This window comes from Anser cygnoides, chromosome 1 (assembly GCF_040182565.1).
Source record: "Anser cygnoides isolate HZ-2024a breed goose chromosome 1, Taihu_goose_T2T_genome, whole genome shotgun sequence".
Classification (NCBI taxonomy): domain Eukaryota; kingdom Metazoa; phylum Chordata; class Aves; order Anseriformes; family Anatidae; genus Anser; species Anser cygnoides.
Window position 1 is genome coordinate 141,946,586 of NC_089873.1, and position 19,776 is coordinate 141,966,361.

At 38.4% G+C, this 19,776-nt stretch overlaps 1 protein-coding gene across 5 annotated transcripts in view; it reads right to left on the reverse strand.

Moving 5' to 3' along the window:
- MGAT4A (alpha-1,3-mannosyl-glycoprotein 4-beta-N-acetylglucosaminyltransferase A) overlaps positions 1–19,776 on the reverse strand; it is a 77,522-nt gene that overhangs the window by 13,219 nt on the left and 44,527 nt on the right. For all 5 annotated transcript variants that reach the window (XM_048048142.2, XM_013180697.3, XM_066983935.1 and 2 more), the window contains 7 exons: positions 19,255–19,301; positions 18,606–18,719; positions 17,934–18,009; positions 16,341–16,455; positions 7,960–8,090; positions 7,223–7,330; positions 6,639–6,832 (listed from right to left, as the gene is read on the reverse strand). In XM_048048142.2, coding sequence (XP_047904099.1) covers positions 6,639–6,832; positions 7,223–7,330; positions 7,960–8,090; positions 16,341–16,455; positions 17,934–18,009; positions 18,606–18,719; positions 19,255–19,301 — 785 coding nt within the window. The remainder of the gene's footprint in view (positions 1–6,638; positions 6,833–7,222; positions 7,331–7,959; positions 8,091–16,340; positions 16,456–17,933; positions 18,010–18,605; positions 18,720–19,254; positions 19,302–19,776) is intronic.

Consider the following 19,776-nt stretch of genomic DNA (forward strand, 5'->3'; position numbering starts at 1 on the left):
AGGAATCAAATCTTTTTCTCTGCATATCCTCCTTACGTCTCTTTTTAGCAATTTGATATATGTTAGTATTTCCCATTTGCAGAAAAAGGAAGAGATAGGAAGGCAGAGAGGAAATGTTTCCTTCCACTTTTGCACTATCTGCAGGACAACAGTTTTAAATTCCACACAGTGTGAATTTCTATAAAAGCAACATTCAGTCAGCAAATTTTTGGCTCTCTACAAACGCTGTCACCCCTGCAAGAGTCATTATCCACCAATCCTGTCCAGGATTTTTGATCACTGGATGCAAATGTGGTAAAAGAAATTTAATCTAACCCCACTCTGTCATTTTCCCAGAACCCTCATCAGGAAATGTTAATTTACTGTCACTGGAAACAGGTATTAACCATGCATTATTTTTTGTTTTTCTTGTATATATTATAAAAGAAAGATGAATAACTTATTTTCCCTCTCTCAGGTTCAATTTCTTTTCCTATCCTTTATGCTTCTCACCCATTCCTTTGCAAAAATTGCTTATAATTGGGAAAAAAAGAAAAAGCTTAATTCTGCAAGCCTATATATATACACACACAAGTACTCATAAGAGGCAAGAAAACCAATAAGAGGTTTTCATCTTGTTAGTTTCTGATTCAAAAACACTGTGGGGGGGAGGCGGTGGGGAAGGAACAGCTACCCCATTAACTCTTATGCACAATGCTTGATAGGATTTTATTTTCTCTGCCCAAAATAGCCAGTCTCCCTGTCAATATATATTATGGACATATATATTATGTCCCGGTGAGGACTATGAGAACAGCTTTCTAAACCTCCAGTGTGCTCTCTGGAGTGCATACAGGTCAACTGTAATAGAAAAGGGGTTGGTATTAAATTCATTTTCACTATTTCTAATGTGAGGTTTCAGTGAGCACTGGTTTTGGGGTTGTTTTATTATTAAGGGGAGGGGTTCTCTCATGAAATCTTTACTCTTCTTTAAGAAATTTAGCTCTTTCTCAATCTGATCAACATTAGTTAAAAGGCCCTTATGTTCTTCTGCAAGGTTAATTCTGCTAAGCTCTTAAACCAATGAAATGTAGAAAGTTTCAGATTTTATTTTTGTTTTATATAGGTCATATACATATATTCTATACATAAATATGTAAAGCTGGAATACATGTTTTATAATATATCTATAATAAATAAAACAAAAAAATCTTTCCACATTTCACTGGAGATGTGTGTGTGTATGTGTTTATTTAAGTTTATATATACACATACACACCTGGAATATTATTTCTCCAGAAAGCACAGACACCAGGAGCTCCCTTCAGTTTTCTTAAACATCAGCATTTACTGTCATTTGGGATGCCCTCGGGCATGGACGTCCTCACAGGCTGGCAGATGCAACTGTGACATATCAGAGACTCAAGCCCTTCTGAAAATCAGGTGAAACATTTTAGGGTATCTCAAGTGGCATTAGACACCTAACATTTAGGCAACTGCATTAAACCTCTAAGATTTCTGACTAAGAACAGTAAACCCAGGAATGCTGCCAAAGACACCAATCTGGAATATTAGTGCCATAAGGAGAAAGCAGCATGTCCTTGGCTCAGAGAGCTCCCTTCTTCTGTCTCTGATCTGTACTATTTTTCTTTTCCTACGAAGTTCTTGCCTCATCGTTGTGGGCAGAGTTCCCATGCCCGGAGCAAACAGCATCAGTGGCTGGGAGCCTGTCTGCCAAATCCCTGCTGTCAGGGTATCCGTTGGAGGATGTTCTGCTCATTAGTACAGAAGCTTATATAAACACAGAAATCAAGTCCTCAATTCCTCTCTTTTTTTTTCATACATGCTAAAAACGTTAACCTACCTGAAATACACTGACAAACCAAAAGTCTAATAAATTTAAGAGACTTCCAAACATTTTCTATCATCTGACACCACCATTAAAGCCTAATAAAATGAAGCTGACATTAAGCTTTAACAACCTATATCATAATTACATATTTGAAATCAAAACAAAGATTATTTCTAAATCATACACATAGTGGCCGTGTGTGGCTGCATGTATGTGTGTGCTACTTCAGCTAAAATTGCACAAGAAAAGTAGAACATACTGCATTGTGCAAGGAGAGTTTCTATACTGGACACTGCTTATGAACAGAGAACAGCTTACGCATTAGTCAAGTTACTGCTGTGTTACTCCAAACCCCAATGATTTCATAATTCCCTAGGTTTTACGTGATTTTTACTGCAAAAGGAAACAATGAGAAGGCTCCACTTCACTGCCAGTTTTGCAAAGCTGTTGTAGAAAACCTTTTTTTCCTTTGTAATACACTTGATTTTGTGGATCTCTTCCAAAAAGAGGACATGCATCCCACAGCATAGATAATTAACTATACTTTAGATACATATATAACCAGGTGCTATGATGCATTTTTAGCAACTTTATTCTACTTAAAATAAACAAACAAAAAAAAAAAACAAAAACACAAACTCTCACTGCTAGAGAACATGCTTTACAAGCTGTGCTTCTTTTTCTCTACAAACTTAGTGGCAGTAATAGCAGGCAAGCAACCATCACCTTTTGTGCAGGTAATTTTCAGCAGTGTCACAACAATTTAAAAGCAGATAAATTAACTCGTATGTTATCAGGAGCCAGAAAAGATATTCTTCACACAATACAATGATTTTCTAGTTTAAATAGGCAAATATATATTTCTCGCATGAGTGAGAATTATACACTGCAAGAAGCCACCATAGGACATACGTGCAAGGTTAACATCACACATTCCCTGCGATTCTAGGGTCAACAGCACAGAAAATTAGATGATTAGTCTCAAATACTGCACATCAAGTATCTATGCCAACATCAGAACGCAAAGAAGTACGTGTAATCTACAAGCTGATTTGTCAAAGTATTAAGATTTCAGTTTAAAGTTGAAATTCTGGAAAGCAAGTTGGGCCTCATAAAAATCACTTTATTAACAACCAACGGCACATTAGGACCAACAACTTGTTAAAAGCAAGGACACAACTACTGGGCAACTACAGAGTTAAAAGCAGTGTTATGGGGTGTAAAATAATTAAATAAATCACCACCTCCCCTTTTTCCCTTCCCCTCCAAAAACACTCAAAACCACAAAAATTCTGCTAACCCTCTTGAAGATATTCAAACTAACACTGCCAAGCAGTCACATACAAAAAAGAATGAGCCTCATATTCCAAAAATTATAAAGCAAATTAACATAAATTGGTGAGGTTGTTTTTTTTTCCCCTTCCACAGTATAAAATACACCCTTGTCATTTTCCACAGCTTTTTTTTTTCCTTTTTAAACCTGGAACCCTTTACTTTTGTAAATATCTATTCTAAATTCCTATTGCAGAAAAGCTGACAATAATCAAAATGGCCATAGGTTATACACTTCCAAGGACTTCCTTGGTGTTAGTTAGTGTTTTCAAAAAACACGTGCACTATCCAACTTATGTCATTCAAACCTATAGGGAGTGCTCAAACTTAGGCAACATTAGACAATTTCAATTTACACATCCCTGTTCTTCAGGTGTGGTTTAAAACAATCAGCAGCAGACTTCAACATTCAGCAGGGCTATGTCAAGTAGGCCTTGCACAAAATAGCCACAAATGTTATTTTCTGCTCCACTACATGAGTTCAGATCTCACTTTAGATTATTAAGAGATCCTTGCCACTGTTATCCCTGACAATATTCTCAGGTCTCAGAAATTAAATATTTAAAGACTCGATGAAAGCTAATTACTGTACTGCTATATTCAACAGAAACGTTAAATTCAGTTCAGTAAAACATTTGGCATGGAAAAACAAGCTATAGGAACAAGTTGGTGTTCTGTCACACCGTAACAGACCTGCCATTCATTCTGTCAGTTGTGGTAAATATTTCCATTAGAAAGCTTGCTTACCAAGAATTTATTACTGGAACTATTAAGCAGCTGCACCTCAAACTGACTTGGCAGACAACATTTGGTGTGAATTCAAGGAGCTTTTCTATTACTTTAAAAACAACAACATAAAACAAACAGCACCTGTTATGTAGGTTCACAAACAGAAGAGGGCTTTTCTGCTTTTAATTGCCACAATCAGATACATCTCCCCACAGGGCAACTTTTCCTGATGCTGTTGTGGTCTAAGGTAGCAGGCAGCTCAGCACCACCCAGCCATTCACTCACTCACCCCCAGTGGGATGGGGGAGCAAACCAGAAAAGAAGGTAAAGCTCATGAGAGAAAGACAGTTTAATAGGACGGAAAAGGAATGGAAAATAAAATAATTATAAATAAAAAAATAAAATAACAACAACAATATATACAAAGGCAAAATACTGTATTTTTGAGGATCCTGTGGCAACAGAAACACAAATCACAATAAATATTGAAATGGCCTATAATGATAGTTTAAACAATGCTAAACCTAAGTTTTTAAGTCTAAACACGTAACATCATTCTAATTAGTGGACTTCCTTTGAGAAAGCAATGGGATCCAAGATGCTCCCTTTTTTCTAAAACTGGAATGACTTTCTTCGACAAGTAGAAATACCAAAAAAGATTGTATAATCCTCTATTGCTGACACTGTTCTTAACACATCAGGTAGACACAACTACCTTAGCCCTAGCTACAATTTTTCAAAGCATAATAATGAACACCGTCTTCCCACATTTTCACAGAATCACAGAATCGTCTAGGTTGGAAGAGACCTCCAAGATCACCTAGTCCAACCTCTGACCTAACACTAACAAGTCCTCCACTAAACCATATCACTAAGGGCTACATCTAAACGTCTTTTAAAGACCTCCAGGGATGGTGACTCAACCACCTCCCTGGGCAGTCCATTCCAATGCCTAAAAACCCTTTCAGTAAAGAAGTTCTTCCTAACATCGAACCTAAAACTCCCCTGTCGCAACTTTCGCCCATTCCCCCTCGTCCTGTCTCCAGGCACATGGGAGAACAGACCAACCCCCATCTCTCTACAGCCTCCTTTAAGGTAACTGTAGAGAGCGATAAGGTCGCCCCTGAGCCTCCTCTTCTCCAGACTGAACATTCCCAGCTCCCTCAGCCGCTCCTCATAAGACTTGTTCTCCAGACCCCTCACCAGCTTTTTTGCATAGATAATTAGTATTTACTTGTTCCCCCAATTCCCTCACCATTAAGGTGGTATATATAAAAATATCTATTTTCTTCAGACCTGCACATGCTGACTTTTGAATTACAGGGCTGACCTAAGACACTTGCTAGCAACGCTTTCCAGAACTGCCATTGTGCACTTGACTCATCCTAATAAAAAAACAATCCACCTAAGATCAATGTTTGTTGGTTACAGTTACCCTATTCATATAGTAGAGGCATATTATTCTTAAAAAAATTATTTAAAAAATGACAACATTCGCAGCATAATTTTGAAGAGGAAAACTTGATCAAAAAAGAATCAATGAATTCATGCACTTGATTTGAAAAATATGTAGGTTTTTTAATACTACTGGCACAGGGTAAAAAAGATTCTGCCTTTAATCCAAGGAGGTATGGCAGTCATATTTCTCAACACATACATCTTGTTGTGAAAGCTATCCAAGAAAGTCTTTTAAAGCACAGCAATCAACTGGGAGAGTAATTTGACATGTCACACAACAAACTTGAATTTCATAGGTCAGACCAGTTTGGTACAACATAGAACAAGGAAACTACTGATCCTCACTGTTGTGCTAAGCCAAGGTGAAGACTTAGTCTTTGATTATGTACCCATGCACAGAAGTTGACTAACTGGATTCAGTTCAGAACTGCAGAAAGGGCTCCTTCACAAGAAAAGCATCCAGTCAATCGAGCCAAAGAAACTTTGCTCTACCAGACTATAGGTATTGACCTTAAAAAAGCATATAAAGTATGTGATGAAAGGAAAAAGAAATCTACTAACACAGCAACACTTAAACAGACACTAAATAAACAATTTATTTTGTATGTCTAGGACTATTCTGTTGGCAAGACAGTAAAAACCAAAACAGCAAACAAGTCTCAGTAAATCCAAAGGAAAAGTCACTTTTAGTCCTCTAACAAATCACAGATACTTTTATTTCAAGTCTTTTTATTTTTTAATTTTTAAATAGGTCAACTTGGAGTCTTAGCATGGTGTTTTTTCTCAAGCCCTAAAGCAAAATCTAACAAAATAAATTAATGCTACCCTTCCCAGTTTCCAACTTTCAGGTACAGGAACATTGTGACATGCTCCAGCAAGACTGCTGGTCTGGACAATCAATGGACTGAGCCTGCAGGGCACAACATTCTGGAGCACACACCATGTTGCACAGTTGTAATTGTAATTAGAAGCAGACCAACCAAACACAAATAGAATCAAATTGACTTCTTTTGAATTCCCTTATGACCTGCCAGAGAAACACTGGGTTTGAATTGCGTTTATCAAAAAACTCCAGATAAAATTAAAAGAAAAAGTAAAGAGGAAGACAACATTTAAAGCAGCAAGAGAATTGGAGGAAAAGACTCTGATGATCACAGTTTTCAGCTAGACTTCAAATACCCCAGATGATTTCACTTTAGTGTATTATGACAGCCTCAAATTCTACCTTCAAGCATTCTTGGCAAGCAAGCAGCTTTAGATATGAGACCAAAGGCAAATAACTACTAACCTTTCTACATTGACAGGCTTGTCAAATTTAAATAGAATATAGTCTCCAGCAACCGGTGTGACAGCCCAGAAAAAATCTTCCCCTACGTAGGTTTTTTCTAGTGTATGCCCTTGGTAGACTTTTAAAGATGTGGAAACCTCTGCAGGTGGATTCACGTGGATTTTATGCAGCAATGGTTTCAGGAAGTCTTTATCCTAATTGAAAGACAAACATTATGCTGGTCAGATTTTTTTTTTTTTTTACTGTTTTTCTCAAGTAGTTACACTTAAAATAAACACTTGGAAAAAATGGGAAAATAAATGCATTACTCATTTTTGAATATATCAGATCTTGTAATCTAAGTAATAAGATGAACATGCCATCAAGTAAAAAATAAAAATATTCAGTAACAGATATCCACAAAAATAAGCTAAGATTGGTAGTTCTTATACTTGATAGCAACCAGTTTAAATCAGATTTCATTCCAACTGCTATAACACAATTCAAAATGCTAACCAAGAAAATGCCTGCTTTCTCAAAGGCTAAAAAAAATTGTTCATTGAATCAGCCTGTTCTAGGAAAGAAGGAAAAGTTTAGCTACTAACTGTAAGTTTCTGGATCTTCCCTGCCAGGGAGGAATGGAGGCCAACGTGCTGGAAAAGAGAAGGCCTGAAACGTATTCGTAGGTTTGATTTCTGTCGGTCACAATGTTTCTGAAATAAAGATGGGAGGGATAAAAAACACATTAGTAAATTCAACAAAAGGTTGCTGAGTTTTTACTGAAAGTATGTGATGTTACATGAACCAAAAAGACTCAACAAGAACCTAGGCTTATTTACTGAATTCTTCCTGGTTTTGTTCCAGAAATCGAGCAAGACTGCTGTGCAAATATAATACTAGTTAATAAAGGAGAAATTTACATCTCTTCCTTCTTGCACAGAACTCGTTTATTCAGTCTTTCAGCAAGGGAGCTACTACTTGAAGAATGAAGGACAAAAATTCTATTTTATCGCCATTTGGAACTTTCTCTATGACTGTTATCCAAGTAGTAGTATTCTGCAGAGCCTCAGCAGGGGTTACAAGAATGAATTTATTTTAGGAGCGTTACATACAGAAACTAACCAGACTTTTTCTTTCACCAGCTACCGCATCCATCTCTGAAATCTGAAACAACAATTATAATGCTTCTGAAAACTGTCTCTGAAGGTTTATTTGAGATTAAAATTGTGGTAGGAAGAAAGATTCTTTCAGGATACACAGTATGCTAGCCTTCAATTCACCAAACTCAACTTGTTCACTAACATGAGAACATTTCAGAAGCTTCTTAATAAATCAAACTTACAGCATCTTTCTCAGGGTTGCATACTTTCACCCAGAGGATATGGTCCAGAAGCCAATCAATCGGTTTCTCCTTATAAAACATAAATATGAACTCTACAATAAGAGTGATATCTGGAGACTGGAACATTTTACCTGCAATGACATTAAAAATAACTGGAGTTACTTTAGATTAAAGATAACATTGTATTTTGAAATCACTGAGATAATGGATAAGTATGTACCATCACAAGGTATGTTAGTGATGAACAACTTGAAATCTCAATGTTATTAAAAACTCTATATTTTTCAGAGAATCACAGAATGGTTTGAGTTGGAAGGGACCATAAAGATCATGTAGTTCCAACCCATCCACCATGGGCAAGAGACACCTCCCACCAGACCAGGTCGCTCAAAACCCCATCCAGCCTGGGCTTGAACACCTCTAGGGATGGGGCACCCACAGCTTCTCTGGGCAACCTGTTCCAGAGCCTCACCACCCTCTGAGTGAAAAATTTCTTCTGAATATCTAGTCAAAATCTACCCTCTTTTAGTTTAAATCCATTACCTTTTGTCCTGTAGCCACACTCCCTGACAAAGAGTCCCTCCCCAGCTTTCCTGTAGGCCCCCTTTAGGTACTTTTAGGCCCATTTAAGGTCTCCCCAGAGGCTTCTCTTCTCCTGGCTGAACAACCCCAACTCACTCAGCCTGTCTTCACAGGAGAGGTGCTCCAGGCCCTCATTATCCTCATGGCCCTCCTCTGGACCTGCTCTTAATTGTTCCATGTCCTGGTTATGCTGGGGGCCCTCAGAGCTGAACACAGCACTCCAGGTCAGGTCTGAGAGGAGAGCAGAGGGGGAGAATCATCTCCCTCACGGTTAGCTTTCTGGGCTGCAAGTGCACATTGCTAGCTCATGTCGATTTTTTTTATCCCCCAGTACTCCCAAGTCCTTCTCCTCACGGCTGCTCTCAATTTATTCTCTGCTTGGCCTGTATTTATGCTCGGGATTGCTGTGATCCAGGTGCAGGACCTTGCACTTAGCCTTGTTGAACTGCACAAGGTTTGCAGGTGCCCACTTCTCAAGCCTGTCCAAGTCCCTCTGGATGGCATCCCTTCCCTCCAGCGTGTTGACTGCACCACACAGCTTGGTGTCATCAGCAAACTTGCTGAGGGTGCACTCAGTCCCACTGTCCACATCACCAATAAGGATGTCAAATAGCGCTGGTTCCAATACCAGCCCCTGAGGAACACCACTTATCAACTGGTCTCCACCTGGACATTGAACCATTGACTACAATTCCTTGAATGTGATCATCCAGCCAATTCATTATCCTCTCAGTGGTCCATCTGTCAAATCCATGTCTCTCCAATTTAGAGACAAGGATATCATGGGGGACAAATGTTTTGCCCAAGTCCAGTAGATGATGTCAGTTGCTCTTCACTTATCCAATAATATTGTAAACCCATTGTAGAAGGCCAAAGTTCTCAGGCACGACTTGCCTTTAGTGAAGCCATGTTGGCTGTCACCAATCACCTCCTTATTTTCCATGTGCCTTAGCATAGACGCTAGGAGGATCTGCTGCATGATCTTGCCAGGCACAGAGTTGAGACTGACTAGCTTGTAGTTCCTCAGGTCTTTCTTTTTTCCCTCTTTAAAAATGGGGGTTGTTTCCCCTCTTCCAGTCACTGGGAACTTCACCAGACTGCCATGATTTCTCAAATATGATGGACAGTGGCTTGGCAACTTCATCCACCGGTTTCCTCAGGGCCCATGGATTTGTGCACCTTCAGGTTCCTTAGATGGTCTCAGACCCAGTTGTCTCCTACAGCAGGTAGGAGACAATCCTACATTCTCCCAGTCCTTACCTTTGCCTTCTGTAACTTGGGTGGTGTGGCTAGAGCACTTGTCAATGAAGACTGAGGATAAAAGGTTGTTGAGTACCTCAGCCTTTTCCATATCCCAGGTAACCAGGTCTCTCATTTCCTTCTGGAGAGGGCACAGATTTTCCCTAATCTTTGTTTTATCACTGATGTACTTACGGAAGTCTTGTTGCCCTTGATGTCCATAGCCAGATTTAATTATATCAGGGCTTTAGCTTTCCTAACCTGATCCCTTGCTGCTCGGACAATTTCTCTGTATTGCTCCCAGGTTGTCCTTGCTTCCATAGCTGTCAGCTATGCAAAGCTAAATAAAACAGAACAACTATTCAAACAAGAACTCATTGCAATGTATCTGGATGCCACTAAAATATTCAGCGTGTACTACAACACAGTCTTGTTAAGAACAGATATTTTCAGTCTGCAAAAATAGAGGAAGAAATGTTATGGATGTGTGTCTATTATTCTCCATGTTGTAAATTTCAAGCATCTGAGACATGGAGCTGTTGCAAGTGTTATCTGTCCAGTCACACAAGTTCAGCTTTTGAAGGTACAAAAAGCAGAGGTGGACCACCAACCACTAATTTTAGATCTTTTTCAAAAATAATAAAAATAAAAAAAACCACTATATCATGACACAGTACAATATGGAAGCAGCATCTGACATAAGCCCCAATTATTTCATCCTTTGGAATGATGTTATGATCATAAAGGAGACCATTCATGCAGCTGGGTGGAGAAGGAAGTGTGGTAACATACATTAACTGACCTGACATTGCTAAATCAGGAAGTTGTCCCTTACACAAACCTTAAATTTTGCTTTTTTTACTGCAAAAACATTGACACTACTTGTTAGTGCCTGCTGCAATGAGGTCCTCAAATAGACATCTCCACTTGAAAATACTGTGTGTGACTAAGTTGAGGCTCCACTAAACAAGGGACAACTCCCACTAAACAAAGGATTACTGCAGAGCTTTCTTGTTTAAAGACATAAGAACGATGTCATGGTTTTTATTAGTATATTGTTACTATTTGCATACTTTTATTGTTGTCATATTGTTTAACATTATTTGTAGAAGTAAATATTTAAAATTGTGTAGGAAACAATCAAATGATTTGTACAATATTGTGTAAAATATTCATGTGGAATAACAGCTCATTCAGCTTGTCACACTTCCAGCTAAACGGGCTCCCAATTTTCCTGATGATTCATCTCTGCCTACTGCTTTCAACAACACAGCACAGGAGAAGGGAAAAATACAAGAAACCCTAATCAAAGATCAGCTGAAAAATGGAGGGGCTCATCAAGTGTTTGTGGGACTGAAACCATCTGGATGACACCTGTCGAGGCAGTCTGTCAGTCACACCTGCTTCCACAGGAAATGGACCTTTCCATGTGGTGACAGAGATGCACAATACCACACGACCGGAAGACAAAAACATCCTCACACTATTGTTCCAATCCCAGTGGAAGCTGACTGACTGAAGAAACAGTTTATCCTCCTCCAGGAGCTATATGTACTCAAGCTGCTCTGGAATCCTTTTCTTTCTCTACTCAAGGACACAGCATAGCACCACATCTTCCTTTGATTACCTCATCTTCTGAAGAGTACAAAGATTGTAGTCTTCAGTTGTCATCTGTGGTGAAAAGACACTCACAGAACATGCCACTTAAAACCTGAATGTTAAGGTAAAGGATCCTTACCTACAATTAAATAAGCAGAGAACAAGACTGAAGGTAAGAGTAGGAACATACTCTTTCTCCCTAATTTAAATTATCCTAATTTCATCTAAAAGAGAAACAGGATATATTAACTATATACATATATGTATTTACTTCCATATGGCAAACTGGCATAGGTCCAGAGGCACTCTCCTCTAAGCTGGCATTGGCATGCTACTGTCAACGTAACAGTCATCCCTGACTCAGGGAAGACTCCAGGTAATATGGTGATGTTACAGAACAGACCAGGGAAATAAAACAAAACAAAACAACAAACCAAACAAAAAACCACAGCCTGATACGTTCAACTGCAACTAGTCAAAAGATGCTAGGTAAGCATCAGCTGGCTGTACCTCCTGCACCAGGACCTTCAGACCCAGCTGGCCTCTCTGTGTTAAACTCCCCAGCTTGTGGAAGGGTTCAATAGCGCAGGCAAAGCCTTCCCATGGTAGTTCACAATGAGCACTGGAGCAAAGACTGACAGGCAACACCCTGCTCCTCAAGCCTGAGACACCTACCTTGACTAACGCTGCCTCTAACCAAGGACAGACACATACACGCTGCTTGCTGAAATGCTGTCACCACTTTTCACACACAGCTTGGCACAGCTTTCCCCCAGCTCCTTGCCCTTCAGTATGACACGACATCCACCCATCAGTCATTTCTGTCAGCTGCACACTACCATGGATCGCTGCCCCAGAACACCCTTCCCACAGCAGCCCAAGAACAGGCCTCTGCAGGGGAGCCTGCAGCAAAACAGTTCTTCAAAGCTCTGGACCCCTGACCATCCACAGCTATTCTTTGCGATGTAAGCAGCCCAGTACATCCATCAGCCCAGTCCCTCTGAATCCCAACCAGCCAAGCCCTTGCCTAGCCTCTCTTTAGTGAGGGTGTCGGCAGCAGCCTGGCTCCCCTGGGGCATAGCCAGGGCCTGAGAACAAGCAGCAGCATTTGCCTGAGCCCCACAGTCCTGTGACCTCCCACAGGGCTGTGAGCCATCAAGTCATTCAGATGCCATCCAAATCCAGCCTGCAGGTTGCCCATTGGCCATCCCTAACATGCAGTCAAAAATCATTAAGCCAGAGACCTAAGCAAAAATAAGAGTCTACATGTACTGCCTCAAACCAAAGAGGAAATGAAAGAATTGAAGCAATGGCTAGCCTTGCACCACGTTCATGCACTTGTTAAAGTGCCTGGGAACAGACAGGCATCAGGGAGATACTGCTGACAAAACTTCAGAGGTTTCAGATTCTGGGTGCACACAAGCTACTCTTGCAAGGAAACTTCAAAACACAAAAGAATTAGACTCAAAGGTAAGATGATGCTCCATAAATCCCTAGAGGTTTACAAGATGTGGAAGAAACTCTCTCTTCTTTTCTCACTTTTGTTTTATTTACATAGACAAAAGTGAGTGCTAGGGCTGAAAAAAATATTGTGGAACATTTTTTTTGCTATTTATTGTGCCCTTCCAAGGTTTCCATCTCATTTTCAGTGCATTTAAATGCTATCCCTAGTGAACTGTTCTGACCTTCTCACAGCATTCTGTTGGCAAGTTTAAGACACATGCAAAATAAAAAAAATAAAAAAAATAACTTTTTCTACAGTTCTCTGGACTGCAAAGATTCATTTGCATTCATTCATTTGCATTCTTCTGTATAAGCACTATGATGCATGTATTCAGTCTACAACAATAACTTTATACCTGTGAGCACATATTTTCTAAGGTTCAAGCCTTTCAATGTTTTCCCTGTTTATGATATGCAAATTACTGGCCTTAGAACCAGAATGGCTTTAGAATTATTTATATCTCAGATATTTGACTTGATCTATTCTTTCCCAAACTTCCACTTATGTGAACAACTTGAGCAAAACTGTAATCAGAACAACTTAAAAAAATCAGAACAGGCCTTAAAACATCAGGATAAAATAAGAGCCAGAGGAACTGCAAAATTCAACCAAGAGGCTTATCTCTGACTGCTCCATTAAAAAATTGACAGTTGACATTATAGCAACAGGACAAGGTATTGCAGATCCCCAGGAAAGCACTTCAGCTCACAAGCAGCTGGAAGACAAATCGGTGTTTCTCATAAAAGTCTGGCAGGACTTTACTGTGTTATGCCAGGGACTGCAGCACAGCCCAGAATCCAAAAGATACACCTCCTTCCACAGAGCTTCTCAGGGAAACCTTCTCAGGGAAACAGCATACATCTCACACATTATTTATTAGACCCTTGACAGCACTTAGGGTTATGCTTTCAGTATCAAAAAATAAAATCTAAAAAAAAATTTTAAAAATCAAAGAAAGCAACTTCTGCTCTATGGCAGAGGTGACAGAATTCTGTAATTCTGCTGTCAGCCTAAACAGTTGCATTTGCCACTTCCTCATGTACTACTTGCGTAAGCTAGATTTTCAGTTCAGAAATACACCATGACAAAAATCACTTTCCTAGCAGAATTTGCAAGCTGATCAAGGCTTGCAATAGCTTATGATGAATCAGTCATACCTCTTTTCAAGTTACTACTTCTGAATCACTAGCAATTCAGCACTCTGCTTTCTCTCAGATATCTGCACGTAAAAATCATCCCAAATTGCAAGCAACTACTCTTGCTCTTCTCCCTAGCTATCTGCATTACCAAATTATCATACTATCAGTCTGCATCAAGATCCATAAAGCAATACTAGAGACAAGACAAATCTATATTACTTGCATAAAACTTCTATGCAGGATATAGTTACAGTACACCAATGTGTCTCCAAGCCAGAACTATTAATCCCTTTCATGAATGCTAATTCTTCTCTCAAAACTTAAAAACAGGATAAGTAGATAAATTCAGTGGGAAAAAAATAATTTTCTGGGTAAAAAACAACATTAAGATGTGCAACTGTAGCTAAATGCATCTGAAAATCTACTGATAGTATCTAATTAGATACCAGGCAAGCAAATATGATACAAGGACCATAACAGGGATGCCCAGCCAAAGGAGATAACAAATACATGTAATTACAATTATCTTTAGAGCCTACACTGCAAACAATCAGCATGTAGACAATGCAGGAACAACAACAAATTTTCAAATATTTTTATACAGCTTTGCATATGATTAAGCCAAATCTCAGTATTAAAGAGAACCATCTAACTAACCCTTCTGGCTTAGACTCTGTCCCCTCTATAGCAGGACTGAGAACATAGGGATGTGAAAGGCAAAATACGAAAATAAGCTTTCTGAAATATATTTGCAGGCGCTAGACAGTGCTTGCCCTAAACTGTTGGTTTTATGCCCATTTTGATATCTCAGTATTATGAAAATGCAAGTTGCAAGTGTCGCACTCTACTATTCCATCTGTACTGCGCTAATTAAGCAAATGCAGAATGGAGGTAAGCTGCTTCTACAGCCTAGAAACTTCACACAGAATTTACATTCAAAGTGCAATTAGGACAGGAGTTAAAACTCTAACCCCATCTAAGTCCACAATTAAAAAAAGTAGAAATAAAGTTTAATCAGATGCCATTATTCAAGCAATTTCTCCAGCCACAAGAACCACAAAGAGCCAAGAGTTGCAAATTGGCCCCCTAGCAAGAGACAAGTCTATTTAAGGCAAAAACTCCAGTAAATTATTTAAATACTTTTTTCTCCATGCTAGGCAGCTCCATTTCCTGTTTCTCCCTTCAACTCTGAGGCAAAGATACCAGTTACATATGTTGCAGCTGAAATCGTTCTCTGCTGGTAGCCCAAGGCAACCAAGCAGACTGGTTATGTGGGTAGCCGGAAAGGAGATTAGGAGACCTCCCTCTGCCCATTTCCTCTCTTGCTCTTCATCACAGATGAGACTGGCAGGCAAACTTACAAAGCACAATTTTGTAACCTAGCAGTATTTTAGGAGATGACTGCTGGTTTCCTTTCAAATCTATCAGTCTCTGAAATGCTGAGTATCAGGAAACTATTGCCTCAGCAACACATCTGATGCTGAGCTCTAAAAAGGATAGTACAGGAATCTCCCCAGCCTGATTTAGTTTAATTTTTCCTCACGTATCTCCACCTTGGTGCTTTTCATTAGTTCATGACACATCACTGCAATAACAAAATACCTTTTCAATGTGTAAAATCCCTTCAAAACTTCTTTCATTGTTTTTCTGTTAAGACTAGTATCTCTCTGTAAAAACGTGTAAGACAGAACAAATACTCATAAAGTAATTTCATCAGTCCCCTGGTAGTCAATGCATGAGAGCCCCAGATGCTACGTTAGCTTCTCTCACTGTGGTTGACTGCAAATGACAGGCAGACTCTACCTAACTCTAAGGAGAGGACTGTCCTAACTTCTGGATGGAGCAGAATGACGAAGATAGAACAGGCTCAGCAACCAAGACAAACTGATGTCTGTTGGTTCTTTTGGGAACTCTTGTCATAAACACCAGTGAGACTGTTTTAGGTGCAGTTAGTTTTTATGCTTCTTTCCTTTTACTTCACAGTCATTTCGTTTTAATGATATTTCTATTTTAACTGCAGTCAAATTTAAAATAAGTAATTCCTTGCAGTTGAACTGTTAATATTTTTATAAATAAACCAACTTTTGGTTATAAAAATGTCTCCATTTCCAACAGTTTGAATTTAACTGCTATACAAAAATAGATGAAAAACCTAACAAAAGCAAACATGAGTTAAACCACAGAGTTCCTAAAAAAGCCAATGAATTTCTAATTCTTGGTCTATTTCCAGTACAAAGAAGATAGCTTTGAAGTCTATTAATCACAGCATCTAAGGATGAATGTGTTCTTTCAAACTATTGAAACGAACATTTTCTTACCAATGAAACCCAGCTGAGAAAATTCTAGAATCATCCAATCTTCAGAAGCAAGCTGAAGCGCAAAATTTTTTATTGTGCTGAAATAATTCTGCTTGACAACGATGTCGTCTTCAAGCTAGAGGAAGGTAGCAATGATATCACTATAAATAAAATAACACCAAAACAATAGGAAAAGTACTAGTAGGAAATATTGATTTATAATATATTGCTAACCCATATCCACGTATTTCTAGTGCAAGCACTGCTATAAAGCCTAGACTCTACAGACAAAAATAACTATTATAGGGATCACAGTTTGTCTGTTTGTGGAGAATTAATCCAGAATTTTACTGTAATAAGAATCCATGAATATATCTCAACATAATGGAGATGTAAACTAGGTAGTAAAATCACATTGCTTTTCTAGCTTCTTTCTTCAAAGAAGAATCATCCATGAAATAATTTTGGACTAAGTGACATCATCAGGACATTATGTGGAGAAAAACTAGAACTTCTGTACTATTTGTACAAAAATGTGACTCAGTTTACTCACTTCCCTACTAGTACTAAAATAATTTCTCCTCTTAGAAGCTAAGAGACACGTTATCTACAGAGCCAGGATTCATTTCTCCATTTTCTACATCAGTTGCCAAAGAGAAGAACAGGTGCGTAGTCCAATCTAGTCCAGACAGTGCAATTCCCAGGATGCTGTGCTACAATCCTTTTAATTCACACTAAGTGAAGGCTGCTGCTTTAAGGATGCTGCTCCTCCTGTCCTATCTCCTAGAACATTCATGCTCTCCCCCTTGTGCTGGCACTAACATTTGTGTGACTGCCTAGTTTCAAACAGGCTGTCAATATATAACTGGCTGCACAGCTTCCAGGAAAAATCAGTCTCCAACAGCTTTCAAAGAGCAGACAGCATAGCTTGCTTTGTAAAAACTAGATGAGTGGGGCGTTACACCCAGAGGATACAGTCCCAAAATCTAAATAAAGATCATAAGCACAGCTACCCACTAGATCTGCCATACCTATAGGTAAGGCTTCTACTTCAAAGCAGGAAGGCATGACAGGAACGATTCTGAACTAGATTAAACTTAAGATTAATTGCTTAACTGTGTTCTTGAAAACCTCTTTTAAAAAATGAAACAAAAAAGAAAACAAGTCTAGCAACACATTCAAAATATATCTATACACCACAGAGTTATATTAAAGTTACACTGCACCTGCTTTCAAGAGAAAGAAGAACAGATTTTAGCTTAATTTCCACTCAAAACTATGCTGGTGTTTTCTGCCTAGGAGACTCAGTTGTACCTCAGTTGGGGGACAAGGGAGAAAACAGTAGTTAAGCTGTCTACATTCCTTCACCTTTTTTGCTAAGCTTCTTAAGATAAAATCAATCATGTATGACAAATAGCTTTCTACTTCAGAGACAGTGTCCTCCACAGATTACTTCCTCAGACACCATTACGCCCATACTCAGTGCCCTCCAAGAATAGAACCATGTTATCTCTGCTCTATGTAGGTCCTTCTGGTGTACCCAACAGCAGAATTTCTGGAGACTCATTTGAAAATTTATGCAGACTCATTTGAAAAGAAAGAACAGAAATTTACCTGAATGTAATAAACTCCCTTCTTCTGGGCATACATCATGAGAAAACAGTAATCCAAGTTTTGCTTTGTTCTCCATCTGAAATTCAATTAAAAACTTAAGGATAATAAAAAAGTTATTTCAATACACACTGGTAATTCAAAGTAAATCTCACTATGAAAAATGACGCATATTGGTGAAATGTTAGGACAACTGCTTTTGGCATCGTTCCCTCAGGAAATCCTCTGTCTGAAAAAAAGGAACAAAGCTTTCACCTTATGTTTTAATACAGACAAAAAATTGGTTTATTTTGATTCCAATTTTGTGAAAACTACCTGGCATTTCACTACAAACACATGTGCATTTTAAATAGTAATTCAGCAGGAATTACTCGGTTTTACACCATATTTCAGAAAGAAAAACAGTAAACAAAAAAACAGCAACAAAAGTCTCTGTTCACCTCCCAGAATCTAACACTAAATGAGTTCAACCAAGCTCAGCATTAGGCTCTGATCACGCACAGAACAGCATGCAGATAAGACTGAAAAGGACTCAGTGCTCATTTAACTTCCCCACACTTTCAAGAATTACAGTAAGAAAACATTTAAAGAATTCACATCCCACTTGTCATTTTATAAACAAGAAAAGTGTGAATGTGGGAGGAGATGGGAAAGGATTTGGAGGAATAAACTAACCTCACTCTCTCTTTTGAGTCTCCAAATGTCTCTTTCAAGTTTGACAAGTCAGGATAGTAAGATGCAGGAGGGGCTATTACTTCCACCAAGCCAGAATTGATCTCTGTAGAAAATCTGCCAATAGAATCATCATAAAGTCATGAGATATTTTGAGTTCTGTAGACTTCCTGCTAGCTTTCTGTTGGTATAGTTACTATGCCTGGTTATAGCAAGGACTTACTCAAATAAGGGATGTGAAGTAAAATTACTATATAAGAAGATATTGTTTTCCCTAATAGCTTTTTCAGAAAAGCATAGCCTCTTAGTTTCTTGACCAATAATTGGAATTCTAACTAGATTCTAAACACTGCTTGCTTTTTTTTTTTTCCCCCTACAGTTCTCTTGGAATGTATGGAATACAAGACAGTAACAGAGATGTCACAAATTCCCATTTATTTTAAAGGCAATTACATCTATTTATGGTGCACAAAATCAACTTAATTCCATTTATTATTTTACAACTTAACTGACTGAATCATTGCCCTTAATTTATTATCTAATACCTTTTGGCTCGAAAGTACAAATTCCCCAAAATACAAAAATGTATGAACTTCTATTTCCATAATACTTTTTATTACTTATCACAATGTTATTTAGAACTACAACTTACTCTTTTTCCAGGCTTGCAACAACATTGTTAACATAATCAAGATCAGTCTGAAAAACAAAAACACACTATCAAATAAAATACTTAACCGTTTTGCAGCTACTCTTTAAAAGAACCCAGTAACAATTGGTGAGGTACTTGAAAATCAATTTCAGCATGTAAGATATTTGAGTAATATAGGAACACATCACTCAGGTAACTGTGTCCTTTGACTAACAGAAGAAAAAATGATTCTTTTATGTAAACACAGGGAAATAACATTTGCTTTATATCTGCTTTTAATAGACAGTCCTAATTCAAAACTGGCATTTTCTTGCAGTTCATAGTCTTAATTACAAAATGATCACCCAGTGTTTGTGTAGGAAGAACATATTGTTAACAATATTACATTATACAAAAATATTATCAAGGAAAGACTTCTGAAGAACAGGGCAATAAACAGACACCTCTTTCATAAATACATCTCCTAAACTTTGCACTTAAAGCATGGATACCCCAACCTCAGACAACAATGAACATGCTGTT